We start from the raw sequence: 16,730 nt of genomic DNA on the forward strand, positions 1-16,730 counted from the left end.
GGGCTCGGAATATCCAGCCGTGACTGGAGTGTAACGGACGGTACATGCGTGTCCGTGCACACCCTGCCTGAGATACGGTGACAAAATATTTTCGGCTATCTGGCTCTCTGCTCTCTTCTCGACCGAGCGTGGTGCAGTGGTTCTCTGAAAAGGCGAAAAAACGCAATTCCCAGCAAACCTGTCAGCCAGAGTTCCTGATGGAAAAACCCATCGGCCGAGACATCTTGTGAGAAAAGTCTCATATATCCTCAGGCACAACACGGAATGTTGCGTGCTGTAGATAGCCGCCGTTTTGGGAAAAAAGGATCTCGGTGCTGTCACGTTGTGGAACCACTGGTTGGAACCACGAACAGATATCCTCCGGGTTTCCACCTTTACGGAGCACATACTCGGTACAGTGTTGAATTTCAGGTGTTGTTTTCCACGTTCTGCCTGCATGTAGATCAAAAGGAAAAAAAAAATCCTACGCGAAAGGAAATCAGACGATTCTGTTGGGGGTTGTTTTCAAGCACATTCAAGCACGTACAACTGCTAGGAGTCGAGCTGAAGGCTTTTATACGAGACACCTGTTATCTTGTGTCATTGACGATTTCTTTCCGTGATTCCCCGAGGCCTATCTCGGTACGGATGTGCCGGATCTCCATCGTGAAGTTTCAAAAACTTCGTGCGTTTTGAAACTTTTGTAGAACATTAGAAGTCGTACGCCCTGAGATCCGGTAATCGGCAATATTTCTTCCAAAATTCGTGTTGTGCACAGGAATTCTTTAGCAGTACCATGGCAGAAACATCCAGGACTAAAATTCTCTAACTCTATAGTACTTAGATTAGACTTCAACTAAAATGATTTCTGTATGCAAATCCGTAGTGAATGCAACAGCCAGCGACTGCATAAATTATCCTGTATGTGGGGTAAAGTCTATGAGGCCAATCAGGTTTTTGTGACTGAGTTTAAAGCTTTGGGACTTGGTCACGCCAGAAGCTCATGGCCTCGGAACAAACGTTTGGATAACGCCATAGGTATATGTAGGTACATATGCACTTATATGCATATCATAAACATCGAGGTGGTGTATATCTGGATGTATATCTGGGTGTTGGTTAGGACGCCACAAGCACATGGAATGTTGTGGGCAACTGTCTGAAGAAAAATATTTCCCTTTATCAAAATACGTTATCAGGTGACCATATGTATAGACTTCCAAGATATGCTACCATGTTCTGTTATTGAATTTATGCTGCGATATCCTGGTTTCCCCGGACTCCAGAGAAACTCATAGGACACCTTGTGAAAAAGTAACGGCTACGCCTTCTAGAGTAGAGCTTGGTCCGTGAAACATGTGTAACTATATATTACGTTGATTTTGACTTGAAAGTGCCTCGAGCATGCACCAAGACGGCACAAAGGGGCGGCAAACCCAAAATCTGCTTGTTAGTGCCTCGGGGAAATTGTTTATATCAAATAGTATCTAGTGCCTCGGGGACGTTGTTTATATCAAAAGAAATTATAGTATTTAGCGCCTTTCCACGGTGATAATAATTTTAACTTGTTCTTTTCAAATATTCCGCCTATGATTTCTTCTTCAGATGTGACCTTCTAGAAGGAATATATTTTCTATCAGGCCGGATTATGCGCGCTCCTTACAGCTGTCTGCACTTTCACTTTTCGAAGATTGACGTCTGCACAAGCAATAATTTATGTGCCGAAAATTGCACATCACAGCTAAGCGAAAGGCTTCATTGTTTGTGGTGGTTCCTGCAGGAGAAAAGCCTGACATCGCAGATCTCTGGACATATGACGTCCGGAAACATTTGGAAAAGCCGGCAAAACGTGCAAAAAGAACATGCTAAGATTCCTAAGACAGCTTCTCGACTGCTGCTTTTCCCCATTGGGTATTGACTATACTATTGAGTACCTGAGTAATGCCTTTATCTAGATTATGACGTCGCTTAATTTCGCGAAAATTCCTGGTATTCGTTAGTCGGATATCGGCCTTCCGCACCTGAGTTTAATTTATTTGTCATAAGTAGAGTGCATTTGAGATTAAAGCGTGGCGAATTATGGACCTGTGCAAGCCACATAAACAAAAGACGCTCCAAAATAAACTCTCTGTTGATAGAAATATTTTCGTGATTGACTAACTCTATCTTTTTGAGAAAAAGCACAGTTGTTATCCTCTACGGTGAGAGGCACCGCTTTCCAAATTGGATTCAACCCATGAGATTCTCATGGGTTGAAGATAGGGTTCCCCAGGAGCGGTGTCAATGGAAGTGATTTCCGAGAGAGATGACTGCGGACTATAGTCAAGGTAAGTGGTTGGTGATCCATCCCTGTGGGCCCTGGGATTTGTCCTTTTATTGCATAGCGCAGGCTGCTATTTTACGGTACATATGCACGGGATATACCGCAGTGACACGATAGAGAAACGCGCGGACTTATCGCGGATAGTGGATGATAGAAAAGCGGAAGAGCGTGCACCCGATAATCGTGAATGCTGGGAAGGGATCACCCAAATATAGCTTTGACACGAGGGACGTCGGGAATCTGGATATGAATATGCTGCCATCCCCTTAGGTAGAGATACATTGAGAGTTCTGTTTTCCTTGCAGACTTTAGATTTTTGTTTACCGGTATGCTGAAGGGACAATTGAAAAGGGGTTACCTCATCAATATAAGTCAGGAGCAACGATTTATTGTCCTCGAGGATCACCAACCTGTTCATCGACGAGTAGCAGATTGGCACTGATGCCTATTAACATCAAATGGGACTATGATTCATCCAGATTGACAGGGATGAAGTTCATAAACGGTCGGACGTGGGATGGCCCGCCCTAGCTTTATGGGACGAGCCTGGGTGATAAAAATTCCAGGAGTGCATAAGGCGGAAGCCAATACATGCAAGGTATGGTAGAGTATCGATGAATGCTCTAGCTGCCCGTCCCGATTTCGGTGTCCACTTTTCTGGGAGCCCAGCCTCAGATCCAGAAATTCCCCGTCAACAGAGATTGGAGTGGGATCGTGAAGTGGCTTATTGACCATATTATAAGGAGGCTGAAATTCTGCCCAGCCAAGGAGTAAGCGAGGCAACTGCTTTGTTACTTAGCTTGCGTGGCTTGCACCACTGCAGGCATTCCTTACAGATGACGTCTTTCTTTCGTTTTCAATCCCACGGATGTCAGACCCTTCATAATTCGTCCAGCGCACAGTTTTTTTTCCTTCCCTGCACCTTGCCGTCCAAAGTTGTTCTGCATTGTGTATTCTTTTTTTCCTTTTTCCCCCTTGGTAGTAAAGAGTAGAGCACTCTAGGTACATACATGGTGGGAGGAAGTATGTACCATCGAGTGCCAGTACATGAGTGTGAGTGAGTTAGTAAGTGATAGATTGAATGCAAGAGTAGTTGTGGGGACTCTGGGGAGGCAGGTCGGAGAGACATTGGATGATCGGATCATTAGCTTACCTGTCTTTCGTGAGATACAATGACTGGGCAGGTGTCATTAAAGTGGTCCTCGATGATTGGTACCCAAAGATAACGACTGGTAAAGGAGGCCTATGGCTGGGCGATTCTCATCCAGTGCATGTCCAATCTTTGACCGTGCTTGCCCAGGAATACAGCCATACATATTGCACGGCCAACACCACCCGTCTAATCTTTGGATGTCGCAGATGGATTCCATAGCTGCACAAACAAGCATACCTAGGTTTGTATCAGGTCCCAATTTTTGACCACCTGCAGCAGGTTCTAGTAGGTAGGACAGAGTGGGACTCATTGATAAGTGAGGCCATCAGCTACCAGATAAATGTAGGTACACAATGGGACTTGATGGAAGAGGCATAGCCCGAAGAAGAAGATAAACTGCTCCTGCGATTGTCAGTTTTGGCCCCAGTAGGATTCTTAAAATTCTATTATGGACCCTAGGCCTGCAACATACAAAGTACAGTAAACAATTGCCACACCACCACCACCCTGCCATGCCCCTTTTTTGTTTACAGGTTATGTAGTAGGTTGTAGGGGTAGAATGGCATGGTATTGAAGGGGTTTATATTTCGAGGGAGTTGAAAGTTTAAACAATAATTCCGGGGGAATTCTAGTAATACAAGAACAAGATAGAGGAGGCGGGTAGGGATTGTGTTAGCTGGGATTGGTATTTGTAGACTAGACCACAAGAAAAACAAGAATACCCGCCCTATCATTTATCGCACATTCACAGTTGGTCTCTGTTTATGTCGCGCTTCGCTTTTGACGGCACGGAAACTGCGCCCAGCTTGGGTTGTGGAAGTGTGGAAAGAGGAAAGATCCAGCTCCATAGGAAAAAAAAAAGAAAGACTAAGATGTAGCCATGTATTATTATTAGATGCCCACTTGGTGTATTCGTCTCCTACTTCGATCCTTTTATCCCTCGTCGTCTTCTTGTCAATTTACGTTATTCTCAACTTTGTGAGCTGCTCTCATCAGTATTCCCTCCCCTCCTCTACCCCTTCTTCCTCATCTCCTTCTCCTGCCCTCCCTGCTCCCCCTCCTGCTGAGCCTCCCCCCCCGCCTCCTCCCCACGCAATTAGCAGTCCGCCCATTCACGAGGAGCAGCAGCATCTTCAATTTCGCAAAGTCGTGGATTTTCATCGCGGTCTCTCTCCGGCTTTCCGTTGTCCTATTTTCAACCTGGCGGCGTATCAATAGTGAAACGACCATCCCACCAGGGTCAAGTAGCTCCGTTCCACCCTAGCACTCTACATTCGCTATTCTTCTACCTTAGCTCGCCCATACACTCGTTCCTAGTCCTACATTATTAGTCTTGGGGTTCCAACTTTCACTCCCGACGCTCATTCCTCCACCAGCACTGCTCCACAAATTTGTATTTTCATCACCAGTACCTTTGATTATATTCTGCACAGAGATACCTTTCCTTGAGGGGACCGACATTCGTTTGTTACTGGCCTATAGAATCAGAGTTCGAGGAAGACACCAACGACCAAGATAACCGCCAACTCAACGCCCACCAAATCAAAGACACTCCCCACCATCAACAAGTCAAGAGAGATCCCTCATTATCAACTGCCTCACCTCCGTGAAGAATAGTATTTCCTTCCGCTCCACTACAATAATGGCTCCTGCTTCGCCTCGATTACGAATACTCTCGGGTGCGTTGCGCTCCTCTCTTATACCTGTTTTCGGGACCTTTGCTAACAGACTCGCAGTTGGGGGTAATTCTGTTTCTGCATTTCTATCATGGAGGTTGCAGGCCACAAATGCCTGCGATGTTACGCTGGTATGGAAGTCCGGTCATGATACAGTATCGCAATATGGCATATCTTTTAAGTTTGTGCTCGCTCTCTGTTTCGCTGAGCTCTACCGCATGCTGATAAGCTCCCAAGGTCAGGCAAATTCGGTAACGAGAGGTTTAAGCCACATTCCGGTAAGTTCCATGATTCGGTTACTCCCGTACCTATCAGAGTACTAAATGCTTTTGAATTAGTTGTTCGTTCACCAGAAGAAGCTGCTGGCATTCCTGGAGGATTCGACTACGTCCTTCTGTGCGTAAAAGCACTACCGGACCTCTACGACGTAGCCGCGATAATCGATTCAGTAGTCACCCCACAGCACACCTGCATTGTTGTAAACACCACATACAGCCTGGGAATAGAATCATATCTAGAATCGCGATTCCCTACGAATATTGTATTGTCGCTCGTAAATGGGGCCAACATCATCCAGTCAGGCCCAAGCGAGTTTGAACATGCTGGCGCCTCGGAAGTATGGGTTGGCTCAACAAATCAGAACCCCAGCATTCCAATGACCCTCCAACTAGATATGGCAGAGGCCTTGGCTTTGACCCTAGCATCTGGAAATGTTGAATGCCATGTATCGGCAAATATTCGGCAACAACAATGGGAGAAAATGATTGGGTATGTAGTGGTGAATTACTAGTATCTATAGGCTTCATTTTTTTTACTAACTTTATACAAGACCCATAGCCTTTCAGCCGCTAAGTGTACTTCTTGAGACGCCAGTTCACTCAGTGTTGATAGAGAAAGCAGGCGCCAAGAAGCTTATTCCAGACCTAATCGACGAGCTTATTGACATTGCAAAGGCGCAATCATGTTCGTTCTCAGAAGATTTTAAGCAGAAAACTATTGATGAACAACTTCAAGCACCACAAAGCATGATGTACCAGGACTTTGTTGCCCGGAGACCTTTGGAGATTGAAAATTATTTGGGTTCACCAATTAAATTTGCGCAAGCTGCTGGGGTTAAAGCGAGCCACTGCCAGGCATTGTATACAGTTCTTCATCATGTCAATACGGCCAACCAGACAAGGCCTCCTACATCTCCAGCTGCTTCAATCAATGGCCCTAGTCCACGCCCAATGCAGAATGGCCCACAGCAACCCAGACCTCAACAGAACGGCATAAACGGCATGAACAGTCAACGTCGACCACCGCCTCCTTCTATGGGTGGCCCTCCAATGGGTGCAAGGCGTGGTCCGCCACCTCATCAGCCATATGGGCCTAATCCGAATGGACTCCACCCTAACGGGTACCCCCGAAGACCACAAAATGGCAGCAATTCCCCACAACCTCCTTCGAGAACAGTCTCACGCAGGAATTCGTTTGATAATGACCTTGAGGAATTCGGACACCTTGCTCTATACGATGAATTGGCGGATAGCGAGGAGTTACCGCACCAGCAGGATGGAGGAGAACATATTCAACCTAGTCGAAGCCGTGCGCCATCTGCTGGTGAAATGGCACTTCGGGAACGCGAGTTCCAACTGAGACAAAGGGAATTAGCACTTCGAGAACAAGAGATCAGTATGCGCCAGAATGGCCACAGCATCAAACAAGGCAGGAGAAAAAGTCGGGCCAGGAGTGTGTATGATGACGACGACGATGAAGATGATGGCTATGTTGATGCACCACCACCTATGCCACCAATCGACCCCGATAACTTTGATATGATGAGTTTGACGTCACGGAGGACCAGAAGGCTGCCCAGTGCAGGTAACTTGAGAGGGTCTGAGGTCGATGCAGCGGCCATGCCACCGAACAGAACAAGACATTCAATGGCTCCGAGCAGACCTGGTCCTAGAAGTCGGGCGAGTGCCAGGCTCATGAGTGATGTTCCTGGTTTGCACGATTCTCCTTTGGACAGTAGTTTGATGGGCTACTCGTCAAATAGGTACGGCAGCGTTGATAGAAAAATGTTGTCAGATTCATCACGAGCCAATTCTTTGACCGCTCGCGGCTTGGATGAGATTACTGGGATGTCAGTAAGAGGAGGAGGAGGGGCATATCCACCTCATCCAGGCCAGATGCCACCGCCGCCAAATCGACGAACGAGCATGTCACCTGGTGATGTGCGCCCGAACGGCCATGGGCCTCGCCCTGGGTACCCAGCAGATCAGCGAAACTTTAGACACGCGTCAAACACCCACCCTCCAAATGGCCATTTCCCCAATGGTCATCCGCCGCCCAATGGGCCCTTGAGACAACCGAGCCCGAGATTTCCTGAAGGACAAGTGCTACCGCAGCAGGCTGGACAGATTCCTGACGGGGTAAGCCAAACCAATCTCTTAAAGGGATCGACGAGTAACCGCGATCGAAGTACTACGGGTAGTGCTAGCGCTAGTGCAGATAGCGGGGCCAGTGGCCAAACATCGGCGGCAAGCAGTTCGAGTAGCCTTGAGAGGAGGATGGTGACTGCAGTGCGGTAAATATGATGGAAATGTCAGGGTGATTTGCATATCGAAGAGAACGGCGTGGCATGTTCAAAAGTTTGATCAAGGAAAAGAGTTTTTTACGGATTGCGTTTCTCCCCCTTTCCCACGTTTTTTTTTTCTTCGTTACACTTCATTTGCGTCTTTTTAGTCAATTTTTCAATTTCTGCTACCGTTCTGTTTCCTTAACTTCATTTTTCAAGATCATTAGTATTGGAGTAAAGGGAAACAGGAAGGGTGCAGGTGGGGACTGATAGACTGGAATCCACACTTGCTAACAGCTTCCGTACATACGCTTCGCTTTTTGTTCAGTTTTCTTCTTCTGGGTCGGGTATAATATCACGGTGTCATTGCAGGTGTCATCTTCTCTGGATCTTCTCGAGGCTTATTTTTTTATTATTCTATTTTCGAACTCCAGATTGCTTTTGCGCTGATATCTCTGTATTAACTTTGCGTTCTAAATGTCTTTCTTCTCATGCTTTATTTCTTTTTCGTTTTAACTAAGTAACGAGGATAAGGATTTGGGTTCCTTTTTTCTTTCTGCCTGGTGCTTGGCTTGGGGTTTGGGAGGGGGTTAAAAGCTGTTGAATTGGATCGTTGAGCAGGAAATACTCAATGTTCTGGCGCGTACGATACCTCAGCTACGACTCATGTATTTTTGTTGGGGTTGTTATAAAAACGCTGAAAGGAAGCGGGGTGCCATAGGGCGTCTTCTTTTTTTGCTACACACTCATTATTGTTTCTATCATTCCATTACTTTTTCTTTTTGTCAATTTTGCCCCACCTTTCACGATTTTCTTCCTGTTCAGCATATACGTTCTTCTCGTCTTCATCTCTCATTCAAGCATACACGGGCACATTTGCCTTCTGGACATGAAAGCTCATCCCTCTTGCCTTTCTCTTTTTTAATACCTCGGTGTCTTCGTTATTAGGTAGTATTTAGTCACTCTAAGACCTATGCTGAGCATGAAAGTTCCAGCTGTGGGCATCGCACTATATTAATCAAGGATATTAATCCAGCATTATCTCCCCCATCATTACCTATTATAGATGTAGTCAATGATTTTCTTTGGTCTGTTGATAGTTGTTTATATTGGGGTGGATATGTCATTTATGGGAGATGTAGGACATCATCTCGTTTTCTTACCTTTCCTTTCTTCCTACCTTTCTTTTTTATTTTCTCAATGGCCCCAGTTTGTTTTTAGATAGGATACCTACCTGATGGACAGGTGTAAATAGATTTCATGAAACTTCCCCGCAGACCGATGGGCTTGCAGGTCAGCTCAAATCCCGCGCATAATACATGTATTAAATACACAGGGCAGAAGTCTTGAAACAGGGGAGGAGGAGAAGGAGCATGTGTCGTGGCATTTCCTCAGTCAGTACGTACAACGCGGCCTTGTTGCCGCACTGGGAGTGGTAGGTGATTCCGACGCGAATTGGAGTTCCCTTACTTTACGAGTAGCTACATGGCTAGCTGGATAGGGCATGGCCGTGTCAAGTCTTCTAAACAACACGCGTATCGATATCTAGGAGCAGAGAGAGTACTACGATGCTAATAATACTAGCATACATGTGCTTAGATTACCTACATGTACCTACTTGACTTTAGTAGAGTACATGTAAGTATTCAAGTTCTTGGTAGGTACATGTAGTTCTTGAAAATTACAATTATGCAGCGGTGCCATGATCATGTATCCTTGCTACATCTTCTGTTACATCGACAGTATCCTTTGAATCCGGTTCCTCAGCCTTGTGAGGAACAAGGCCTTCCGTTGTATCTATCTCCATCTGCTGCTGCTCTTGATCCCCACGATTGTTCTTGGCCTCTCCACCAATAACTATATCCGGCCTCTCACTCCACAGTTTCCAGTCCTTCTTCTTCTTGGTTTCCATACCAACAGGGAACCGCTTTACTGCGCCACAACCCTTGCATTCGACGACAAGAACGTCTGCCCATGGTTTGCGTCCATTATGGCTGTCGTTCACAATGCTATGTGTACTTGTGGCGCCAGGGATCAAAAGAGCATCGCACCGCTTGCAGATAGTGCGCTTAACAGCTGGTGAGATACGCAGTACTGATTTTTTTGCGACTGCGCGAGCATTTGAGAGGTAGAAGCGAGAGAGAGAGGTGTTGGCGCTGGAAGGGCCAGTGCCAGGACTGGAAGGAGGAGGATGAGGAGTAGTAGTAGTAGTATCAGAGACCTGGCTATAGGAGAGAAGTTGTGCGGACTGATAGAGGAAGTTTATTCGAGCGTAAATGTGAGGATTCGGAGCGTTCGGCTTGCTGGGCTGTCGGGCTTTGGCTTTTGCCATTGTGTCGAGTATTGAAGTTTGAGGTTTGCATGTAACAGCTCTACCTAGTATCTGCCAGCTTTAGTCCAGGGTTTGGTGGGACCTTGTTCAAGAGGAGTACATCGACAATTACCAAAATATGTACTGGCCTATAACTAAGTAAAAGGTCTCATGGAAAGAACTTGCTCTGTACGGGATCAAGCTTTCCGTCGTACAGTTCAAGTCTGGTTGAGGCTCTGGTGATTCTGTGCTGAGTAATCATACCAGGGTTAGGGGATGCCAGCACAGGATGTTTTATTGACTGCGTCAGATTCCTACTTTTGCCTCTCTTCTTCTTTTCCTCCACTCGTTCGCTCTCCTCTTCACACGTAGTCTCACAGCCCATCAACTGAAGTCCCGTTAACCCTCGCTAGACTCGTTGCTGATCTGTTCTTTCCTAAAGCGGTCTTTCCGTTGTTCTGCATTGTTGAGCTGAGCCTTCTTCTCGCTCACTCCCTCTCCTTCCCTTCCTCCCTTCCTTCCTTCTCTTCTACCTCAACACCTTTCACCCCCATCTTCATTCAACATCTCATCCATCTCAGATTTAACCAACCGTATACACTTTCTGTAACCGACTTAATCAATTCGATCAATCAACATGTCTGGCGAGGAAGATCTTATCGACTACTCTGACGACGAGGGTCTTGATACTAAAGACGACGCAGCCACGACCGCCGTCAGTGGTGATGTTGCTGCTAAAAAATCAGATGCGACTGCTTCCGCAGCCGCTGGAGCCGGAGCCACTGCTGCCGACAAGAAGGGTTCTTATGTCGGAATTCATTCGACTGGTTTCCGAGATTTCCTTCTCAAGCCCGAACTACTCAGAGCTATCGTCGACTGCGGTTTCGAACATCCGTCCGAGGGTCAGTTCTTTCTCCTCCCTAATTGAAAAAGAAATATATCCTCTCTTGTCATCTCTGTCCTCAATCTACGCGTCTTATCGTCGTCTTGGGTGGTCTCGTCATCTATCATCTCCGTGGTCGTTCTTCCGTCTCGCTTAGGCCACTCAGGCGCTGGAGTTCAAGGCAAAACATCAAAGAAACTCGTTTTCTCGATGTATGGCTTCTGGTTGCAAGTATTGCAAAAAAAAAAAAAAAAAGTATGTTTCTCCTGGAAGGAAGCCCAACGACATCGTCACGTCATCATTGCCTTTTCAATTTGACTCTGCTTGGTGTATCGCGACGATCGAGGGTGGGAAGCATGGAGAGAACATGAAAGAGGGGGAAATTTTTCAATCCGCAGAAGGCCGGTATATGAGCGAGACGCGGAGACGGACAAGATAGATTGATAGACAGACGTGGCTACCCATACGCACACATGCGCGACTTTGCTTGATCCCAATCATCATTGTTTACAAAAATCGGTCGAGAATGCGCGAGTTAACATAAACATTCGGTTCCTTCCTACAGTCCAGCAAGTCTGCATTCCTCAATCGATTCTCGGAACAGACGTTCTTTGCCAGGCCAAATCCGGTCTTGGTAAGACTGCGGTCTTCGTCCTCACGACTCTTCAACAAGTCGACCCTGTCCCCGGCGAGGTCTCAGTCCTGGTCATGTGCCACACCCGTGAATTAGCCTACCAGATCAAGAACGAGTACGCGCGTTTCAGCAAATACATGCCTGATGTCCGCACTGCAGTCTTCTATGGTGGTACCCCAATGCAAAAGGACGTGGAGGTATTGAAGAACAAGGACCAGCACCCCCACATCATTGTCGCGACCCCCGGTCGGTTGAACGCGTTGGTTCGTGACAAGCACCTGAGGCTAGGAAGCGTCAAGGTATTTGTGTTGGATGAGTGCGACAAAATGTTGGAGCAGATTGGTATGTTTGATTTAGATACGCCCTTAATCTTCCATTCATTTACACTAGCTGACTTGATCAAGACATGCGCCGCGATGTGCAGGAAATCTTCCGTGCAACCCCTCAGCAGAAGCAAGTTATGATGTTTTCTGCCACTCTTTCACAGGAAATCCGCCCGATTTGCAAGAAGTTTATGCAGTCTCCTCTCGAAATTTATGTAGACGACGAGACCAAACTCACCTTACACGGTCTTCAGCAGTACTACGTGAAGCTTGATGAAAAGGAGAAGAATAGGAAGCTAAATGAATTATTGGACCAGCTCGAGTTTAACCAAGTTATCATCTTTGTCAAGAGTACCCTCAGAGCAAACGAGCTCAACAGACTATTGACGGAGTGCAACTTTCCCAGCATTGCTGTACACAGTGGAATGGCCCAGGAAGATCGGTATATATATCCTGGTTTCGCTGGCATTGATCGATGCTAATATATGATTATTCAGTATTGCACGATACAAGCAATTCAAAGAGTTCAATAAGCGAATTTGCGTCGCTACAGATGTCTTTGGTCGTGGTATTGATATTGAACGTATCAACCTTGCCATCAACTACGATCTTCCATCCGACCCCGACTCTTACTTGCATCGTGTTGGTCGTGCCGGTCGTTTCGGAACCAAGGGTTTGAGTATCTCCTTTGTGAGCTCAAAGGAAGACGCCGAGGTCCTTGACAAAATTATGGAAAGGTTCGAAGTCAGCTTGGACCCATTCCCAGAGGGCGGAATTGATGCCAGCTCGTAAGTACTCCTTCGAGGAAGAATTTCTTAAATTCTTGCGCTGATTATATTATACCATAGTTACATGAACACTTAAATGGTGAGATCGATTTTTATACGATTTTGCATGTGTTCGAGTAAGCCTTTTGGAACCTGGGAGGGGTTTAAAAGTTTATCGGGGAAGCGATGATATTCGTTGGGTAATGAAATATGGATATCCTCGGGGGAAAAAAAATTCAAAACCTGCGAAGTAAAACTCTTTTCAAACTATTATCAGCCTGGGAAAGAAGAGATTCTGGTTGGGAGCAAGAGGGGTTCTTGCTTGATGAATAACTTCTTTTTTCATGGTTCTGGGGGAAAGGGTGGCGCTTCTTATTTTTTTTTTTTTTTTCGTTTTCTGTTGTGCTCTTTTTGTCTTTTTCTACTCTCCTCCCGGGGGTTATCTTCAATAGTTATGTTTTTGTCTTCTTGCTACGAAATATGATAAGGTCTATGCGACGCAACGAATCTCCACATTTCTTTCTATGGGTGCTAGTGCCAAGTCTTCGAAAAGTGACGAATGATATCTGGTGATGGGTTATGGAGCTAGTCAGTTACCCACCCCATACTTTGTTCCATCCCTCTGCACCTAAAAACTCTGCTAAAGACCCGCTACATCATCCGTTTCCCACAAGTGCTTTTAACTAGCTATCCCTTCGAACATCCATAATGACGGACTTTTTGCTCTATGTTGTCATCAACCCCAACATGTTGAAGGTGTCTGAGGAGCTTCCACCACCCTTCAAAGGTCGTAATGTAGGACCGTATGTATTCTCACCATCCTTTCCATTAAAACATTGATTGGCTGGTTGACTGAGGATGAACAGACCACATCAGGGATTAGTTGTCGATGTGCAGAAAGTCAAAGACTTGATTGATGCCGGAGCAACTGCAATCAAATTGCGTGGAGATTCCGCCATCGACACGAGCGATTACACAAAGCTTGCCAAAGGAATTCATGAGGTTACAAAGAAGTATAATATCCCATTGATCATCCATGATCGTGTTGACATTGCGATGGCATCAGGAGTTGATGGGGTGGAAGTGGGAAAAGGATGCCTTGGTAAGTTATCCGCTGCGTCTGCAACGAAGTCACGCTGAGTAGAATATCAGACTACATGAGTACCAGGAAGATCATGGGGCCTGAAAAATTGATCGGTGTGTCGATTACCAATAAACGTCAAGCCCATCTTGCGTCGAAAGTTCAAACGGCGTACCAAGTCATTGGGCCTGTATATGAGCCTCTACTTGCAGTGGAGTCTCTTCAAGTGAGCCCGCTGGGGGCTGCTGGGGCCAGGGATATATTGAGTCATACTGTAGGCCTCGATCCGCAAATACAGTTTTTGCTCGCAGGAGGGATTACACCGGAAAACGTTCGGCGGGTCATAAGCCAGTCAAGAGTGCCGCTCAAACAGGCCGATGGTATTGTGTTGGGATATGACCCTGAGTGAGTAATTCAGATTTGGTTTTTACAGTTATGGCGCTGACGGCGAGAAAGTTTGGGCCATGTGACAATGGTAGCTAGAATCTTGGAAACCAAAAATCTTATCAACGCCATGCAGAAGAGCCTTGAAGAGGACTTGGCTAGCTGCGCTATTGGTGCTACTGTTGGTTCTGGAGACTCTGTATTCCTGGACACAAAGAAACTACCTACTGCTAAGGTGTCTTCTGTCATTGCAAGTATCTCCAAGCATCGCCCTTCATTCAGGTGCATCGTCCCTGAAGAGAGCAAAGATATAACTAAGGGAGTAAGCGCTGTAATGTGAGTTTAATCACTATAGCATGTTGGACTGTTTTTCTCAAAAACTGATCAATTATTCCTGCAATCTAGTGGATCGGTCCCGGAGTACTCTCTCGTATTTGAAGAAATGAAATATCGTTGCGATAACCTTCAACAGCTTCAGAGCTGTCTTATCAGCATGGGAACAGCTTCAACCGTGGGTTATATTGTTGCACTTAAACTTTATAACCTTAAAGCTTTCCCCGTTATTCTTGAGCCCAAAATCGATAGTATCAATGTCCACAGAAGCGCAGCTGCAGAGAGCTTACTGGCAGCTGGCAACTTTGCTCTGATTAAGGGAACTGTCGAAGAGATCCTTCATCTCTCGGACATGTGCAAAAACAATGTTCAGAAGACTGGAAATATCGAACAAGAAAACTTGGTCGGCATTGTTTCGAAGGAATGCAAGGTACTCGCATTACGGGAGAATTGTGCTGTACTTTCTACAGGGCGTGTGTATGTCCTTTCAGATGGCATTCGTACTATTCACATCAAAAATGGTTCACATCTCTTGAATACAGTCGTAAGTTTTATGAAAATCCCATGGTTTTAATTATGGATTTATTGACAGTTCTGACAGGGAAATGACGCTTTGGGTCCTATTTTGGCCGCCTGTCTCGCCGTTGAGGCGAACGACCCATTCGTTGCTATTCTTTCCGGTCTTCTCTTGTTCACTATTGCCAGTGATCAGGCAGCCACTAATGTTAATACAAAAGGCCCAGGAACCTTCATACCTGCGTTGATTGATGAAATCTGGAAGCTATCGCAGCTGTCACTCAATGGGGATGACAGCTGGGCCGAGAAGGCTGTCTATGAGAGGTTTGAGTAGATATTTCTTGTCATAGTATCGAAGAGGCATTAATGTTGGGGGTGCTGTTTCTCTGGGTAAATCTGGTAAGTGATTTGCTGAGTTCTGTTTGCTGAGTATCTTCCACGCCTCGGAGATCAAAAAATAAAATTAGCTGCAATAAATTCGTTTAGATGGGGCCCAATATCTTGTTCAATGCGAAGAACTATCGCCTGTATGGAATATAGGGAAGAAAAAAACTTGGCTTAAAATCTAGCAGTGACTGGTATTCCCCAAGTGTGATAAGGCATAAGCTACTGAATGCGGGAACTCCTGTGGACTGATCAATTGGGAAACACTCTCGTCAAGTCTTTAGATTGGTGGCCTGAATCCACCACAACTTCTCTGCATACAAGTCTTGAATCAATAGCAGAAGTGACTAGAACGTACATGTAGACACATAATACGCCATTCGCCGAATTGAAAAACGACCTTTATTGTAAGCCCCCCATTATCGGAAGTTGTGTGCGCGTTGGAGGCTCAAGTAAACCCTCCTAATCACACAATAAAGTACTCTTCCGCTGCTCTAGCCTATTATTCGGCCGCAGGAATATTGAAGAGCGGTCCAGAGTTCTTAGTATCCATCAGCCGCCGGGAAGTCAGCATATTTACAAGCAGAGGGGTTATCCATCACTTAGGTGGAGTTGTTGGAGCTCCTTGGTGTCTCTGAAGTGTATTAGAGGGCGTCCTCCGCTCATAGCACCTTTCCACTCGAGCTCCGGTGATACCGTTCCTGTGACAGGCTGTGCTAGCCATCCGAGTTGAAGGTGGAGTTGGAGACCATCTATGCGTGTGTCTCAAATTGTGAAAAAATCGCTCAAGATGGATCGCCGAGAGATGACGACCCTCCGCCCCCTTGTTTCCCAGAGAATGGGGCGGGATCGGGCTGTGTGGTTCTAGTTGTTGTGGGCAGGAGAGGAGGTAACTTCAGTTGTGTCTGAGCCGGGAAAAATAATTAGAGCCGTGGAATGTATCATGGATTGGGAAGAGTATTGCAGATGGAGAGTATACCGCCCGTCAACTTAAGATATGCTTAATATATACTAGGCGTGGTACATGGTCATGATAGATTGTTATGGGTTCAATCCCGGGGGCGGGAGTCTATAGATCTATACTGGAGTGTATGTGTAATAAATGGCACTAACTCCCCCGAAAAGCATACACTTTCAGCAAGACCTTTTCGCAAATTTATTTTCAAACTCATTGCCATTTTCTGGAGCTTGGTGGCCCTCCTCCAGCCTCGTGGGCTAGGTGTGATATCGAGCGGATCTCTGGGCTGGCCATAATATGATTGCAGCTTGAACTATCTTGGCTTCTCGCTCATTATTTGGTCTCCCCCCCCCTCCCCCATGGTCAGGGCCGGATGTAGGATTAAGATTTAACGAAACCTTTTCAGACAATATTCTTTTTATAGTATAGCAGATACAGTTACATAGTAGTAGTGGAGGGGTT

At 46.1% G+C, this 16,730-nt stretch overlaps 4 protein-coding genes across 4 annotated transcripts; 3 read left to right on the forward strand and 1 right to left on the reverse strand.

The window, feature by feature from the left end:
* Positions 1-5,097: 5,097 nt before the first annotated feature.
* Positions 5,098-7,707, forward strand: H6S33_005860 (uncharacterized protein; the record flags this gene model as incomplete). Its single annotated transcript, XM_044837252.1, has 8 exons — positions 5,098-5,134; positions 5,192-5,312; positions 5,369-5,409; positions 5,470-5,899; positions 5,961-7,120; positions 7,205-7,548; positions 7,599-7,606; positions 7,665-7,707. 8 exons carry the CDS (start codon positions 5,098-5,100, stop codon positions 7,705-7,707), a joined length of 2,184 nt encoding a protein of 727 aa, XP_044699169.1.
* Positions 7,708-9,381: 1,674 nt separating this feature from the next.
* Positions 9,382-10,026, reverse strand: H6S33_005861 (uncharacterized protein; the record flags this gene model as incomplete). Its single annotated transcript, XM_044837253.1, has 1 exon — positions 9,382-10,026. One exon carries the CDS (start codon positions 10,024-10,026, stop codon positions 9,382-9,384), a length of 645 nt encoding a protein of 214 aa, XP_044699170.1.
* A 616-nt stretch (positions 10,027-10,642) lies between these two features.
* On the forward strand, positions 10,643-12,709 carry H6S33_005862 (uncharacterized protein; the record flags this gene model as incomplete). The annotated part of the gene is made up of 5 exons (XM_044837254.1): positions 10,643-10,907; positions 11,454-11,864; positions 11,927-12,287; positions 12,343-12,633; positions 12,694-12,709. 5 exons carry the CDS (start codon positions 10,643-10,645, stop codon positions 12,707-12,709), a joined length of 1,344 nt encoding a protein of 447 aa, XP_044699171.1.
* A 611-nt stretch (positions 12,710-13,320) lies between these two features.
* On the forward strand, positions 13,321-15,260 carry H6S33_005863 (uncharacterized protein; the record flags this gene model as incomplete). The annotated part of the gene is made up of 6 exons (XM_044837255.1): positions 13,321-13,415; positions 13,479-13,714; positions 13,765-14,098; positions 14,150-14,413; positions 14,483-14,954; positions 15,012-15,260. The coding sequence occupies 6 exons, from the start codon at positions 13,321-13,323 to the stop codon at positions 15,258-15,260; spliced, it is 1,650 nt and encodes a 549-aa protein (XP_044699172.1).
* Positions 15,261-16,730: the final 1,470 nt, after the last annotated feature.

The sequence above is a fragment of the Morchella sextelata genome, assembly GCF_020137385.1.
Source record: "Morchella sextelata strain SCLS chromosome Unknown scls_2, whole genome shotgun sequence".
Lineage (NCBI taxonomy): Eukaryota > Fungi > Ascomycota > Pezizomycetes > Pezizales > Morchellaceae > Morchella > Morchella sextelata.